Source organism: Schistocerca piceifrons, chromosome 3, assembly GCF_021461385.2.
Source record: "Schistocerca piceifrons isolate TAMUIC-IGC-003096 chromosome 3, iqSchPice1.1, whole genome shotgun sequence".
Lineage (NCBI taxonomy): Eukaryota > Metazoa > Arthropoda > Insecta > Orthoptera > Acrididae > Schistocerca > Schistocerca piceifrons.
Window position 1 is genome coordinate 133694204 of NC_060140.1, and position 17857 is coordinate 133712060.

Genomic DNA, 17857 nt, shown 5'->3' on the forward strand with positions numbered 1-17857 from the left:
TATTCCCTCCAAATTCCATAGCTGTAACCAAAACAAACTGAACATATTAATTATTATAAGATGATGTGTCACATTTTAATGAGCATGCCTACTGCATGACAATGCGCCAACAGTGTCTATTTCCAAAGAATGACTGTCAAAGAAAGTGAGAACAATTATTTTTATAAGTCATATAGCTGCAGTCACTGAAGAGACTATAATTGCATGCAATATGGTAAAGAGAACTGTGACACTCTTAGAATAACTAAGGTATTGTGGAATGTCATTTTCCAAAGTCAATTCTCTCAAGACAAAGCTTTGCAGTGCACTCAATGGCCATAAAATTAAGTGCTTTATAAAGGGAGTGATAGCCATTAATCTGATGGCATGAAGTCCAATTGGCTGCAACTGCATTTTGCCAGATTCACTCAAACTACTACGACACTAACTATATGAGGGTGCTGCCACTGAGACTGCCAACAATCAATGTATGGCACATCTTGCCAGGAGACATTAATGGCATGGCATACACTGTTTCGAATGTAAGTCTCAGCGTCACTCAGGATTCAAGTATCTACATAAAGTGTCCCTGAAAAGCGTTTAATATAGACAATCTAACCATTCTTCCACCTACAATCTAAATTTTCATTCTGATGTAAATGTGTGTTATCTACAAAATTCACTGCATCGAAACCCTCCAAGCATAAATACGATACAAAAAGTACACCACCATTCCTTGCTGCTAGCGCACATTATAGTTTTTTGATTGTGCATTCAAATGTCTTTGTGAATATCATTCCATTAAAATGGAGCCCTTGTTATCGATGTTTCAACAATTGATCAAACAAATACAAAATTAATGTACATGTCACTAGAGACATTAACCAAACACAGCAAAATACTCACTCTTTTGCACACAATTATTTGATGAAAAAGATCCTGTGAAACCTTTGGTCATTTATAAATAATAAGGGTGTTTCAATAATACTGAATATAGTATCCTTAAAATAGTTAAGTGTTACTCATAATTACAACTGCTATGAAGCATCAGAGTTACAGTGAAATGCTAGGTAAAATATAATTTTCAGTGTGCATCGACAACTACTCCAATAGAGATAGGGTGTTTGACCTGGTCTGAAGAGGAACACAAATCAATTGTAGGCCTGTATAAGCAACTGAGAAGAGGAAATAATAAATCAATGTAGCATGACCACATCTGTATTTGAAGGTGAATCACCATGCATCAACGCAACACATTACATTACTCAGTATCACAATGAAGGTGAAGTAAAGCTGGGACCATTTGATGATAGCATCCCACTTGTAAATTTGCCATTGAGGTTAAGAGGAAAACAATTCAGTAACCTTGCATCAACAGTACCAGAGTGCTGTGTGTGCTTCGCTTACAGAAGACATAGAATGTAACTTCACGATATGTTGGCACAAAAATAAATGGAATCTCAAAAAACAAAAATGTTTTACGTTGATGTGTGAAAACACTGGATTTAACAGAGGAATGACAAACAATGACAAATTTAGAAATTAAGTTTTTCATTTAAATTAAAATCAGTTGTTTATATACAATAGATTTACACAGTTTAACAGCAATCACAGTACAGAATTAATTTCATTTCTTTATTCTTAATACTACACAAATTCATCAGCAGGTACTCCATGCTTTTGCCTGCCTATACCAATCAAGTCTATAAGATTTTTGTTTTAATATTAAGTATCTCAAAAACACACTAATAGGCAGTGCCTGTCTCACAAACAGTGCTCCAATGAAAGCAACAGAATAAATGAGAATTTGTTGTATCAATTTGTCAATACAGGAATGCTACCTCCTGTTTTACAGAAATATTCAGTACCTTCTGAAAATCAATAAAAAAGTAAATAATATATCAAGGAGTTAAAACACTTATAAACTTGCTTGATGGTGTTTCTTATGTACACTACGTGACAGTGCTTGCCTTAATGATATTACTTCCTTTAAAAGTCAATATCATCATTCAATGATAAGGACATTATCACAGTCACACTTGCGTTCTTCATCAGTTACTAGTAGTTCTTGAGGGAGTGGAAGGAAAAGGTGTGGGGAAAATCAGTTATCTTTTTTCATTCATGCAACATGAACTTGAGAATGTCAAAAGCAATATGAAAATATAGACCAAATCAAGAAAATAAATTCCCACAATGCAGGAAACAATTTTGAAACCAGCATAGTCATATGAATATCTGAATAATGTAAATAAATTGTATATGCACTTTGAAAGATTCATCAAACTGGTATTCTGCAAATAATAAGAACATTATGTTGTACAAATGCTCTGCATATATTTACCTGGCAAATCAGTTTAACAAAGTCAACTGAGCAGAACATGAGATGAATTCTAACAACCTGATACATCTTTATCTTTTAGTGAATTAATGTGTTATGAATATCAGTTACATTGGAAATGCAGTATTTCTTGATAGAGATGAGCATTTCAGTATTATCCAACCACCACAACTAACAAAAATAGTAAAAAGAGGAAAAAACGCATTCATTGTATAAGGAAGTTATATCATTACCGTAAAATACTATGCATTCTATAAATATATTTTACCAACTTTATGACTCATTTTACCAACATTATGACTCATTTTCAACAAGCATAGACAGCACAGTCTTCTCCATTGCTATCACACAGTGACCATTAAATAATGTCAGAAAATTTCATTCTTGCTGAAGAGCGAATTTTGCACAGATTAAAATTTCATTTGATTCAGTCAAAGTAAGCTAAGTTCAAACTGCAAAGAAATCTCTGGATATAAACTGATCTGGTGAATGGATAATTTTAACAAATGATGAAAGTTTTGATGAACCTCTATAAATACAAAGAAAATGGGCTGACAGGACAAGCTCTATGTGGCTAGGTTCAAGAGAACAGAAAAATCTTCATACATGCACAAAAACTGGGGAAACAGCATCTTTGAGCTCAAAGTACATAAGGAGAAATTTAGGTTTTGTGTTGTTCTCATGTCAGCAAATGAGGAGCACATGCTGCAAGAATTTCAAAGATAAATGAAAGTGCACACTTATTAAATCAAAAAGAGTGACAGAACGCCAGGCAAAACAAAAAACTAAATGGTGCGCAAATATTCCAATGAAGAAAAAGTTCATAATATGACGTGTATTTCAAAGCCATATTTTTCTGAGACAAACAAAGTCTATATGACGAACCTGTTAAGGGCCTACTTACAAGCAATGGTTTTCGACTTCTAACAGGAAGTGTAATTGCTTCACTGTGTCTTAACAATATTAATTTAACCTTCCAAATCTAAATAAGTATGACTTATTTATGACAATACACTTTCCACCAATAACAGTTTTGCCTTATATCTTTATGCGGCAAACTGTGCTCATTATATACCTTCTAAGAACATTAAGGTACACAAATAACGACATATATAATTTTCTGCTGGGTGTTTGCTGAAATATACAGAACTTAACCTGCAGAAGGGCTCAGTCTTTTTAAAAATCCCACTGCCACTATCAGAAGTATTTTGAGAAAACATGATGGATCGTGTACTGGTCTCCCACAAATTAAATGCCAAATGATAACACAATTCAGGAACAGTCAATCACATTTAAAACAAGATGGCAAGTCATTCGTTGAGTACAATTCCCATTACTATGGAAAAAAAGGGGATATAATTTAAAGATCTCTTTCACATTCCCGGGAGATGGCGTGTGATAAATACTTTGTACTTCCTACTTTATGATAATCAAGGAACATTCTAATTTCAAAACAACAAAGAACACCGTTTTCACCCATAACATTGTGCATGTACTCAAAGCTTTCTCAAATAAATTAAGCTTAATTTTTTTTTCTTTTTTGGTCATGTCAGCTCAACCATTTTCTTTTGCTTCTCAGATCTAATTCAAACCTGGCTTGGCAAGAACATTGTCACTGATATTCATATATCGAGTTAACAATTAACATGCAGAAATTACACGAAAATGTACAAGAATTATTCACATGAGATCCGCACAGCAGATCAGTAACTATATAAACATCTCAGTACACTCAACCCATCTTTCCCACTCTTACAAAATAGTTCTCTCTATTACCTCAGACTTTAGAAGTAATTATCATGAGAAACACTTTTTAAACACAGTAACTTGTGTAGCACAGGAATTGAAATTTTTGTATGTAATTCCAAAACAGAAGCCTGCTCTTATCCTTAGAGAAAGTGTTTTGTACATACTGCAACTTCATGGCCACTGTCAGCTGCAATCACTGACACACTGATACTTCTAGGTATTAACACAACAGAAATTGTTCAACTATGAACAATTTCAAGATACGAGCTTCCCTTGGGAAGAGATGTATCGGAGCCATGGACCGTATTGAATGAATACGCTCCATACACTCCAGCACCGGAGACAGACGATGTTGCACCACATGCCCACCTTTCTACTCCTGCAATGGATCCACTTGGAACTTGCTTTTCAACTAATGCCATCTCTGGACTGTCTGATGGCTGTGACATCACTGTCATAAGCTGGTCAGTGGAAGGATTTGAGAGAAGATATTTGAAGAACTCGTACATTGACCAACAGATAGCAGTTGATGGCATCTGATAGAGGACCCTTGCCTGGATTCCTCTGAAATATCCTTTCAGACCACCCAACTTGTAGACTGTCCTTATGGCATGAAATAAACCCGATTCTCTCACTGCTACAGGTTGTGTGTTGAGTAATGTCTTGCACACATCAAGTGGTGTCGTTACAGCTGCTGCAACACCACCGGCACAGGCTCCTGACAGCATATGAGCTTTTGGATTGTAGTGTCTTTCTGGGTTAGTTAAACTTTGGGCAAATTCATATATAATGAAATGAATACTCTGAAATGGGATATTCATTGTCAGTTGCGTGGTGTATGAACGGTAGAATGCTCTGAGCCCTTCTGCACGATATACTTTTACCATACAATCTAGGCATGATTTATATGGTGAGTTGTACATTTGCAGTCTTTGTTTGACAACTGAAAACACAACACAGTTCAAAATAGTGGCACAGGTGGTACATTACATGTGCAGTATTTGACGCGTTGCGAAGCGGTCGGAGTTCCGATGTTTGACAGCAGAGCATGAAAAAGAAAAAAAAATTACATTAGAAACAGGTCTTCATATTCATGAGACATACTAAGTACAGGCACTTCATTAAAATATAACAATTCTACCACCATACTGCGTAATGGTGTAACAACAAATACAATTATTAACAAATGGACCAAATAAAAGTAGAGTGAATTAATTCACACCTCATTCCTTTCCACATGTTTCAGCAGACAAGAATACAGAGAAGTGCTTATAGAAAGTTCACCTGATGGTTTTCCTCATCCACTTTACCTTAAGTACTTCTGTCACACGCAACAATTTTACAGTGTTGTCTAAAACCGCCATTTACTAACTCTCAAGCTTTTGTAATGCCATTTTAGACATTTAATCAATAGACCACTTCATTTCCACTTAAACTTCTAATTTATTGTGCTGCTCAAGTGACCGGGGTTCACTTCAAGATTACTTGGTAAGACTGTAACCACGTGCTCTAGACAGTAGATAACAAAGACACTTGCGAAATGCAATGGAATTGATCAGAAGAAAATAATTCACAAAAATTCATACTGACACACAAAAACTTATTGTATTTCTCTATGATGAGTTTTTCCAAGATTCTCTACTTTCATAAAAAAAAGGTTCAAATGGCTCTGAGCACTATGGGACTTAACTTCTGAGATCATCAGTCCCCTAGAACTTAGAACTACTTAAACCTAACTAACCTAAGGACACCACAGACATCCATACCCGAGGCAGGATTCGAACCAGCGACCGTAGCAGTCGTGCGGTTCCAGACTGTAGTGCCTAAAACCCCTTGGCCACTCCGGCCGGCTTCTACTTTCGTAAGTTCCCTAGACAACCAGATCTTCCTTGCTACACTCATGAATGGAACACAGAAATAAACAAAGGTATAAAGTAGGCTCTGCTCTCCACAGTATGATGCACTTCTATGTAAATACACTACATTGCTACAAGCACATTCAACACTTCCATGGCATACACACGCCTGAACACACTCCATTTTTTTCAGTAACTTGTTTAAAAGAGTTTTACAGAGGAAGCACAAATAGTTTTACAAAAGCAGTATGATCAAGCACTTGATAACACTAAATGAATCCACTTTACTAAATTTCAATGACATTTCTTTACTTCATGTGGTTAATCTATTAATGTCAAGAGATATTTATCTGCAATGACAAACTATGTATCCATGCCCTAAACTTTCTGCAAACATAATAAACCACTGACTGTCAAACTTCTGGATTTGTAGTTGATTCAAAATTACTGTGGCACCAACCACAGATCTGTGCAAGACCTACTAAATTGATCACAAGTCATTATTTTTAAGAAAACTTCATGCATGTGTAACAAATCCTATTGCCTGGCTATAAAAAATTTCCACTGGCAGCACACTGCATACCGTTATGAGGTTGCTCTTCAGACATGAAACAATGCTTTAAGGTGACATGGTAAGTCTATTAGGCACGTTTCATAGGATGAAATATACTGGGTAAGTTCTTCATGATTTGCACTGAGATGCTTGCTGAACAAAAAAGAAAACCGACAACAATAATAAATTAAGAGAGGTGGTCCACCAATACGTGTTATTAGCACCTGACTGACAAATGGATTGTTAAACTAAATAGTGTAGCTAGACAGATCTGGAATTTATCATAACACACATTTATCAGCACAAACTGTCATTAATGACACTTTAAAGAATGAAATAGAAAACTTGATTAAAAAGACTTTTTATGAATTAGAAATTCACTGATTGCACATGGGAAGGTCGTAAATGTCTTGCTATCTTTACTCCTACTATTGGTGTGTTACATTGCTGTCAAGCCCATTTTATCTTTTTACAGTGCATTATGTACTTTTAGTCAACCTGTGACATTGACCGACATTGTGATATTACTTGTATGAATAATCTGAAGTTACAAAACTGAAAAATACAGATGACAACTGGCATCACTTCTGGTCACTTAGAATACAGGGAATGAAGCCATTTTCATCCTTGCAGAATAGTATCATATCTGTTCTGCCATAAACTCACTGATATTAAATTTATAATTCAATCTGTGCAGCAGGCTAGTTTTTTTAACTACCAAAATAACATACACCTGGCATGTATAAAATTAAACTGCGACAATCTCTGTCATGCATTACGCTAAGTATTTGTCAATGATAATACACCAGCATTTTTAAGATCGATGACAAATTAATTTACAAACGTGTACATTAGAATACTAATGTTTCTGCAATTCGATAACATGAAGCACTGCTTCTGCACATACTTTGTGAAAAATTACAGTATTTTTTTTAGTAAAGGACTTATTTGTATGATGCAATATACAACTACCCATTAAAAACTGCTAAGAAATTCGGCTCTCAGATTTATAGGTTCAGAATAACTTAGTGTCAGTATATTGTCTGCATTCAAACAGTGTAAAACACAGGTGCTAGGCAGAGGGTTCTGGCAGCCTTTAAGATACAGATTCAAATACAGCTTCTGTCATGTTTACACACAACCATCTTATTACTGTAACGGCCTCCTCCAGTAGTGTGGGTGCGCTTGTAAACAAACCCACACCTCTTGTTATAATGCTACCACCCCACCCACCCCCTCAAAACAAAAACACACACTAAAGGCTTGTCAATCTAAAAAGTCTACGCACCTTCAGCTGGGTTCATCACACCATCGTGCAGGAGCGTCGCAGCCACTCCAGCAGTACCTAAATATTTAGGAATGATTGATGTTATTCAGTGAAATGCAAAAGTAATCACTTTTATATGGTGACAGGCGTTGTAACACTCACCAACAGCCACGTGACTATTGAAGGGTAATGCCTGTGTGAGAGACTTCTTTACATACTCATACGATGAAAAATATAGTGCATGGGCTGGTCCTGCCCCCATAACAACTGCACTCATTCCTCGAACAGGTCTCAGAACTCCTTCATGTTTCACCATGCGAAATAGTGTTTCACTCATTCCTCTATACGTAGCATTTGGAGTTGGTGACAGGTTTTGCATCCGCGTCTACAAATACAAAAATACATTCTCTAATTACACGTTTACATTTAGTGTGCTATAGGTAATACATTTCACTGTTACAAACTTTGGGTAACAGCCAAAAAAGATAATTATTCTTTAAACGACTGGGCGATAACAACGCACAAATCACACTTGTTAGATTCATACCTTTACCGAATCGAGCGGGTACATGACACAATGTTCCATTACACCAGCGACGGCTCCCGCCGTCATATGGGTAGCAACATCATTTGTTGGAAGTGTTTCATAGTCATCAAAGTCCATAATAGTCTTTTTTATAGATAAATAACACTCCTGCAGAACCTGTTGAACTGTCCTTGGCTGTTTGTACTTCGTCAAAATAACTGTCACGCTCTCACACAGACACAACACCACTATTCAGGTCGACACAACCACTCCTCCTCACCAAGAAGTATGCTCTGAGTGGTTCCGTGCAATCGTGGTGAAGTCAGTGCCTGCTAGATATAGTTGCGCATATCCTCATACCGACATCAGGCTCCGAGCGGCCTTTTCAAATATATCGTCCATTCTGCAATTCACTGTTGTATTAGGAAATTATTGAAAATGTTTCTGCTACAATACTTATCACTCGCTCTTAAATATATTAAGCACTCAAATTATAATCAAATACGCAGACACTGACTGCTGAGCTTCGACATGTCGCACTGAAATATCTGCACACCATGATCTTTGAAACGGTTCGGGAACTAACTACGTGCCGGCAAATTGCGGCATCTTGGAGCGTTAGACTACGTTGAAAACGTATAATAAATGTAGTTGTGAATCACGGCATTTTCCAGGAAACTTACTAAATTTTCCTCACTGTTAATTGAATTAAATTTTCGCAGTTCTATTTCTTCACTGATAGGCACTTTAAATATTTTCAAAACAAGTCATTGCCTTTCCTTCTTACACCACTGACACAAAGTTCACACACGAGTAACTTCCAAGACCTGAATGTTGATTTTCTTGCTGACAGAAAGCTGCTTTGTAGTATTCATATTTTCTATTGAAACGGAAGAGTAACAACATGCCACAGATGCATCCGGACACACATTGTGGAAATAAATATCACAAAGAATTTAATGGAAGCTTCATACGAAGCTTCTCATTCGAACCAAATGTGTATCAAACTTTACTGTTTTGCAACGAATAATATATATGCTGACGAAAAGGGACGCGCAGCAGCACTACGAGCAAAATCATGTAAATTCTTTGGATGAGCACGACAAAGGAAGTAAATGTTTTCTAAAAATTACTAATTTGTTGTTGGTTTTCTCTGGCTCAGCACTCTCTGTCGGCTTAGAACATGGGAGAAAAATGCACAACTTATTAACATACATAAACATATAAATACAACCATCTTGGTATTTACCTTGTTCCAGATTTCTCCCCAAGACATATGCTTATTTTTGCATACAGCTAGTTATGTGTTCCATTGATCAATCTCACGGAAACCAATTTGAGGTGGAACGTGTCAAGTGCATAAGAAATGCATATATGCACTCTTTAAAGTGATATCTCCAGTATGGCTGTATTTGCTTGATTTGTGACTAAATGTTTCTGAATGTAAATTTTCAATTCGAAAAGTTTAAAGATGTCCTTGCACTTCGCAAGATAGTAGACGTGTCGATTTTCATCTAAAGGGAACAATGAAACGACTCAGACATCATTGTCACTATAGGAATACGGGATACAAATGCTAACATTCATTCGCAACATACGTTTGGCCATATCATATAACACCGAGCGGAACGAAAAACGCAACCTTTCCACTTGTTAAAAAAAATTTAATTCCAGTCGCTTTTATGACACTAATCTAGTGTTTTATGATAAAATATTGCGAGCTGGTGATGTAAGATTCTTAGAAGTGAGACTGACTGGGAACCCACAGGGGCACCAGGCATTGTCCTCCCAAACAACTGCTTGTGGCTAATGACCAGGTCGAGGACAGCATGGTGCTATGTGGAAGAGTCGGGGCCGCCTTTCCATGTTTCCCCATTTCTTTTGAAGAATCTTTTGCTGCCTGTTGAAAGCGAGGGCCACAGGAAACAGACTCCTGCCTCAAACGGGCCACTCTGAATTTCCTTAATCCAATTCGAGGCTATGAACATTGGCTGGAGAACGTGCAGTTCGTGTAAAAATCTGTGACGTAAGATTGCAGCGCTAAAATGAACGTTTTTGGTAGTAGGGGAGAGTTTCATGTTGTCATTGGAGGCTGGAAAAGAAGCGCTGCTTTTGGCGGGATTCTCTGTTGGCGGGAAACCACGTGATTCAACCGCAGTGGTTTGTAGTTTTGTGATTGGCGACCAGCACCTTTTAGCGCCAAGGAATAGGCAGGGAATACGTGAGGGAAGCAGATCGGGCTGGGACGTCAAGAGTGCCACACCGAATTCCGGTTAGGACGCCATGGCGTCATGATCGACTTGACGTAGCAGTGCGGTAGAGGCTGACACCATTTTGGAGTCCCACAAAGGTGCTTATGAGTCCGTCTTTGCAGCAGAAAGCTCGGCCCAAAAGTCATACTTATAATGGGAATAAGTCTTAGCACTGGCAGCGCAGTTCAATTTGATTTCACATTTGTGGAATCCAGCACAATCGCCTGTCTCAACTCCTTCTGCACTGGTAATGAACATGTGGTCTTTGGTGTTATAGTGACCAACTTCCAGTCACCGTTCTGGCTGAGAATTACTGGTTGAAACAGTTGTCAGTTATCGTTGTGCTTCGAGAGACAGTAAGTTCTATAGAAGGAAAGAAGTAATTTAGCTGATAGGAGAGTGCCACTTCTTTACATTCAATCTCCATGAAAATCTGGATAGTATAACTGTCATAGGTTTTTGATTATTCGCTTTATACACTGAGCGCCAAAGAAACTGGTATAGGCATGCATATTAAAATACAGAGATATGTAAACAGGTAGAACCCGGTGCTGCAGTTGGCAATGCCTACATAAGACAACAAGTGTCTGGCGAAGTTGTTAGATCGGTTACTGCTGCTACAAAGGCAGGTTATCAACGTTTAAGTGAGTCTGAACATGGTGTTATAGTCGACGCACGAGTGATGGGACACGGCATCTCTGAGGTAGCAAAGAGTAGTGGAGCAACAAGGACATGAGCGCCTTTTGTTAGTGCAGGTTGCCCAATTCAGAGGCAGGTATGCACACAGGGACAAACCTATTGTTCTCCTTTGATAGCCAGGTACTTAACCTATTGTTCTCCTTTGACTGACAGCTCCTTTAGCAATTATTCTGCTAAAAGGATCCTTATCCTTCGTTTTGATTGACATGCACTTAACGTATTGTTTCCCCACCCCCTCCCTCTCCCCTCCCCCCTCCCTGTTACAGGCACACTTTCAGGTAGGAGTTATTGGAATAGCCCCTTTCACTCTTATCAATTTGATTGACTATTTAATTAAATTGAACACTTAATTAACCTCTCCTCCTCTAGAAAATCCCCTCCCCATCCCCTCCCCTTCCCCAGAAAATGGCAGAAGTTAAAATTGCATCAGGACAATGCAACATTACCAGAGCTACCTCCACTAACTTAAGAAAATGGCGGGAAAAAAGGGCACTTGGCTGCCTCTACTAACCTAAGTCATCTGACCACCACCTCATCCTAGGAAATGGATGGAAAAGGACTTGGCCTGCACTGGACATAAGTCTTTATTTTCAGTCTTTATTTAAACAATTAGTGGCAGTACTGCCATCAAGTGTGTTCACCACAAGGTCCAGAGTTCAACTGACCTGTACTCCATTCAGCGAAACAAGAGACATACTGTAAACACGGCAAGGCGCGTGACGTCGAGGGGTGTATAAGGCAGGGGCGTCAGAAATTAAAAAATGAAAGTCGTGTTTTTTACAATTTGGCACCTGAACATGATAAAGTGATCCGAGAACTACCTTCCGACACCTTTTTTTACATTACATTAAAATTTATTGTCACTGAAAAAGAGAAATATTTAAGCTTTCAGGAAAAGTAGTTTTTTCGCGTTACTCTATATTTATCATGCCATATTTCCTAAACTGTGAGTTGCACAGCAAAATACTTCTATAATTGCCTTCAGTGCTATATGTTGATGACGTCTTCAAATTTTCTGCCCAATATAGTCAGTAATAGCGAAGTAATAAATTAAAAACTCACGTTTGATGCAGAACTTTTACCAAATCATCATCCGAAATATAGTAAGCGACAAAATTTTCCTCTTAAAATTTTTTTGTGGCCGTGTAAGTGAGAAAAGTTTCAGAAAGGTTTGAATTTAATTTTGTAGTTTGTTCGAATGCGATGGGTGCAACCGGTTGTCCTTTATGAGCGATGCATTGTGTGGTTCTCACGTGCGGCGCTTGGTCAGTGTGGCCGTCTCAGTTGCAGGAGTGAGCTCGTTAGTGGGTGTTGTACAGCGGCGATTTCAGGATACCTTAAGTTCATCTGTAAAGACACTTGAAAGACTAGTTGTTGATTATTAGAGTAAGTATATGTGTTTGTAGCCACGCTGAGCATTCACTGTTTATGTGCGCATCCAATAGCATCGCATGGTTTCTTAATTTATATATCCACTTATTTCGTTAGCATCACATATGGCTGTCCTCATTATGTCATCCACAGATTCAGCGTGCAAGGTCAATGTCAGTTCTGAATCCCTCAAAGAAGCGAGCAAAGAAGAAATGACTAAGTTCTTCTGAGAAGCACATGGTGCTTAATGTGTATAAAACGGAACTGTAACATCCAGAGCAGTCGATGAGTGACATTGTTTCGAAAACAGCTGCAGCTACAGGTGTTGGACGTTCTTCCGTGTATTGTGTGACAAGTGAGTACAAGGCCACACACTCTTTGAAGTGTCCCAAGAAAGGAAAATTACGACAGAAACTTTCTGAAAGTGTTGATGACTTCGATAGAAATGCGATACGAAGGAAAGTACACGAATTTTTTTTCGTAACGGATTGCCAACAATTGACAAAGTGCTTACAGTCATGAACAAAGAACCAGATCTGGGCAATTTTGGAACTACATTTTATAAGTTATTGAGAGAAATGAATTTCAAATATGTCCGGCGTGGGCGCAATAGCGTGCTAATAGACAGAGTGTGCTCGTTAGTGGGTGTTATGGAGGCAGCGTTATATTCGAACCATTAAACAGTTGAGAGATGAAGGCAGACCCATTTACTATTTGGACGAGACGTGGGTGAACGCAGGACATACCCGAAGTTACATCTGGGTAGATGACTCTATAAATTCCTCAAAACAAGCGTTTCTGTCTGGATTATCCACCGGAAGCAAGGGCCCATCAGGTAAAGGGAAACATCAGATTATCGCACACATTGGCAGCAAAGCAGGTTTCGTTGAAGGATGTTTGTGGACTTTCGAATCCAAGAGAAGTGGAGATTATCATGAGGAGATGTGCGCCGAAACCTTCGAGAAGTGGTATCAAGATGTTCTTCCCCGGCTTCAGGAAAATGCAGTTATTGTTCTTTATAATGCGCCGTACCATTCTTGGAGAAAAGAAAAAGTTCCCAATGCGAATTCCAATTAAGCATGAAATATAAGAGTGGCTAATATCTAAAAACATCGATTTCGAAGACGGTATGTTGAAGAAAGAACTTTTAGATGTAGTTAAAAATCACAAAATAGCGCACAACGAATACGCAATAGATGAAATGGCGAAGACTGCAGGGAAAACTGTTCTCAGAATTCCTCCGTACCACTGTGAATTAAACGTCATCGAGTTAGTGTGGGCCAGAATCGAAGGATATGTTGCAGTGAAAAACAAAACACACAAAATGACTGAAGTTAAAGTACTGCTAGAAGAAGCAGTAAGAACAGTGACTGCAGAGAATTGGAACAAGTCCGTCCTCCATGACGTGGAAAAAGTGGAAACTCAAATGTGGAAATTAGACTGCATTGTAGAGGAGAGAGAGCAGCGGTTTGTTATAAACCTCAATGATATCAGTTCAAGTTCGACAGAGTGAACCTTGTTTTGTCCTGGTATTGTTATTAAAATTAACAATTCACTGTGATTGAATGGAGCGTTTTGTTAGCAACCTGAATGAAAATAAATCTGCTTCGACAGAATGAACTCAGTTTAACATTATTGTTAAATTTATGTCATACATTGTTGCCCAGGTTTCTCACGGTCCGTTGTGACAGCTCGGCAGCCAGCCAAACGCCGCCATCTGCAAAGCGTGCGCCAAGGATTTTCCGTACCCCTACGTATCACGTGAACATCGAATGCTTTCTCTGAAAACGAGCGTAGTCGTTCACGTGACACTGTTTATGTTTCGTCCCAGTTCTTGGTGAATAGACTATAGTACACTGTACTGCCACAAGATGGTGCTGTTATCCCTTCTGTGACGTAATCCAAGATGGCGGTCTGGTGGAGGAGAGGAAGGATCTCATAACAGGAAATTCAAGGGTATATTGTTTATTTATAAAAAATTCAATTTGTGGGGGTTGGATTTCTCTTGCCCATCATTCTCTGCTGTTTGGAAACATGTAGGCCTTGTAAGAAATAATTACATGGGACAAACATGTTGCATAACCTAATGTTTGGCACTGTACTCTAGGCATCTGAACCTAATGTTTGGCCCTTAACCTATTGTTCTATTAAGTGGTTTTCCATGTCACCCCCCTTCTCTTATTGTACCGCCTGTGATACCAAATTAAGTAATTACGAGGGCCGTTCAGAAAGTAACCTCCGGTTGATTTAAAAAAATACACCAAGTTAAATAAAAATATTTTAATATATACATCTTACAACTACATCTTTGCACTATTTTTCTACATAGTTTCCATAGCGATTGAGGCACTTATCATATCTCTTCACAAGCTTTGAAATTCCTTCTGCATAAAAATCACCCGCTTGTGCCTGGAGCCAGCCTGTGACCGCATCTTTGAGCTCTTCGTCGTCATCAAACCGCTGTGACCCGAGCCATTTCTTCAAATTCATGAAGAGGTGATAATTACTTGGCGCCAGGTCTGGGCTGTAAGGTGGATGGTTGATAACGTCCCACTTGAAGGACTCAAGAAGGGCCGTTGTTCTGCGAGCAGAGTGAGGACGGGCGTTATCGTGCAAAAAAACGATACCGGAAGTCAGCATACCACGGCGTTTGTTCTGTATAGCCCGTCGTAACTTTTTTATTGTTTCACAGTACACGTCTTGATTAATGGTCGTACCACGTTCCATGAATTCAACCAACAACACCCCTTTGGCATCCCAAAACACCGTTGCCATCAGTTTTCTGGCAGAAAAATCTTGCGAGGCTTTTCTTGGTTTGGTAGGCGAATTTGAATGTGCCCACATCTTTGATTGTTCTTTTGTCTCAGGGTTCACGTACTTAATCCAGGTTTCGTCACCGGTCACGATTCTGTTTAACAATGGTTCTCCTGCGTCCTCATAACGTGACAGAAAGTCTAATGCAGAGGCCATTCTTTGAGTTTTGTGGTGGTCGGTAAGAATTTTGGGCACCCATCGTGCACAGAACTTACGGTAACCCAATCTTGCTGTCACTATCTCGTACAAGAGAGTCTTAGAAATCTGTGGAAAACCAGTAGACAACTCCGACATTGAGAAACGTCGATTTTCACGAACTTTTGCATCAACTGTCTGAACGAGTTCGTCAGTCACCAATGATGGTCTACCACTCCTCTCTTCATCATGAACGTTTTCTCGTCCACTTTTAAATAAACGTACCCATTCACGGACAACTGCTTCACTCATAACTCTTGGTCCGTACACGGCACAAAGCTCACGATGAATAGCTGCTGCAGAATATCCTTTGGCTGTAAAAAACCTTATGACAGCACGCACTTCACATTTGGCGGGGTTTTCTATTGCAGCACACATTTCAAACTGCCACAAAAACTAAACTAGCGCAGGTACGACATTCACTCGACCACGGCTTGATGCCGACTGACCTGTTGAGTGCGTGAACGCACAGATGGCGTCGCTACTCCCCCCACAACCCGCATTGTGACCAATCGGAGGTTACTTTCTGAACCGCCCTCGTAGTTATGTCCTCCCACCATTTTCTGGTACACTTTTCGAATTTCAGATGCTTTTGAACGCCATTTCTGGCGTATCCTTCTTTGTGACCCACCCCTTAACCTATTATACTGCATTTCACATAAAAATTATGCAAATTAACCTAGTGTTCTGCACTCAACCTACTGTTCTGCTTACCAAGGCACCATTGCTGGTGCGATGACACGTAGCTGCAGTGCGGGTCCAGCACCAAGAGAGTTGTTCCAATGCTTTCCAGAATAGCTCAGGGTGCATTGTTCCTAGTGATCCTAATGGGACAGCCCATTCATCACTGAATTCACCTGTCAAATTGCTGCTGCTGCCAGCGTAGGAGCACCGTCCACCTCTATTTTCTGCAGACTAGACTTTCAGCAGCAAAATTATTTTGCACAGATCGCTAAATTGCACTGACAGTTAAACCCAGCAAAAGTTTCCTACAGGTCATGAAATACATACAAGACCACAAGAATATTGGGAGCCAGGAACTTATTTATCAGTACAACTACACTTAAATATTATGATTGCTTGAACTTCACCTCTTTAATAGCACTCGTCTTCAGCAAAACTAGTGTCATTTCAGACATACACAGCTTTTATATACATATGCATACATAATGGAATAGGGGATAGGGGTTTTTTCGTAAATAACAACAAAGACATATGACGAATAATTTTTTTCTTGGTTTACTCAGTTCACACAAATACAATATAATTTTTGAGGTATAAATTGACTCTGCTATTCCAATGCAGAAATAGTTTTAACTGACATGCTATAACAGTAACACTGGTAGGAATTTCTTTTTATAAATTACGCTAAAATCTAATGCAGAGATACTTTCTTTACTACTAAAGCTAGGTTCCACAGCCCCAGTAGCATAGCTTTTACAATAATTCTGACTGACTACGCACGCTTAGAACTAATTTGAACAGTCCACAATAGCAAAGGTTTTTACAATAACAATTCTGATGGGTTGTGAGCTATATACAGTTAAAAAACTATTCCAACTTGGATGGCTAGCGGCAGGTGAAAAACTTAAAAGCTATTCTATTTATAACATGCAGATGGCCTTTAGTCTGTTATCCTCTGTTTCAGTACCATTTTGGTCACAGAGTGCCTGGCCATTTTGTTTTCATCCACCTACCGCTTTGACATAAGACCAAAATTTCTTGGATTTTCTGCCAAGTCAGTACATAGAACATTACTTTAGAACAACAACAATTCAACGTATATATATATATATATATATGCTACACATACGTTGAATTGTTGTTGTTGTGGTCTTCAGTCCAGAGACTGGTTTGATGCAGCTCTCCATGCTACTTTATCCTGTGCAAGCTTCTTCATCTCCCTGTACCTACTGCACCCTACATCCTTCTGAATCTGCTTATTGTATTCATCTCTACATCTACATCTACATCCATACTCCGCAAGCCACCTGGCGGTGTGTGGTGGGGGGGTACCTTGAGTACCTCTATCGGTTCTCCCTTCTATTCCGGTCTCGTATTGTTCGTGGAAAGAAGGATTGTCGGTATGCCTCTGTGTGGGCTCTAATCTCTCTGATTTTATCCTCATGGTCTCTTCGCGAGATATACGTAGGAGGGAGCAATATACTGCTTGACTCCTCGGTGAAGGTATGTTCTCAAAACTTCAACAAAAGCACGTAGTGAGCTACTGAGTGTCTCTCTTGCGGAGTCTTCCACTT

At 39.0% G+C, this 17857-nt stretch overlaps 1 protein-coding gene across 1 annotated transcript; it reads right to left on the bottom strand.

The window, feature by feature from the left end:
* Window positions 1–1513: 1513 nt before the first annotated feature.
* Window positions 1514–8757, bottom strand: LOC124787915 (mitoferrin-1). Its single transcript, XM_047254902.1, has 4 exons — window positions 8290–8757; window positions 7905–8127; window positions 7764–7820; window positions 1514–5009 (listed from the first exon to the last, which is right to left on the bottom strand). The coding sequence occupies exons 1-4, from the start codon at window positions 8404–8406 to the stop codon at window positions 4306–4308; spliced, it is 1101 nt and encodes a 366-aa protein (XP_047110858.1). The 5' UTR covers window positions 8407–8757; the 3' UTR covers window positions 1514–4305.
* Between the last annotated feature and the right edge of the window lie 9100 nt (window positions 8758–17857).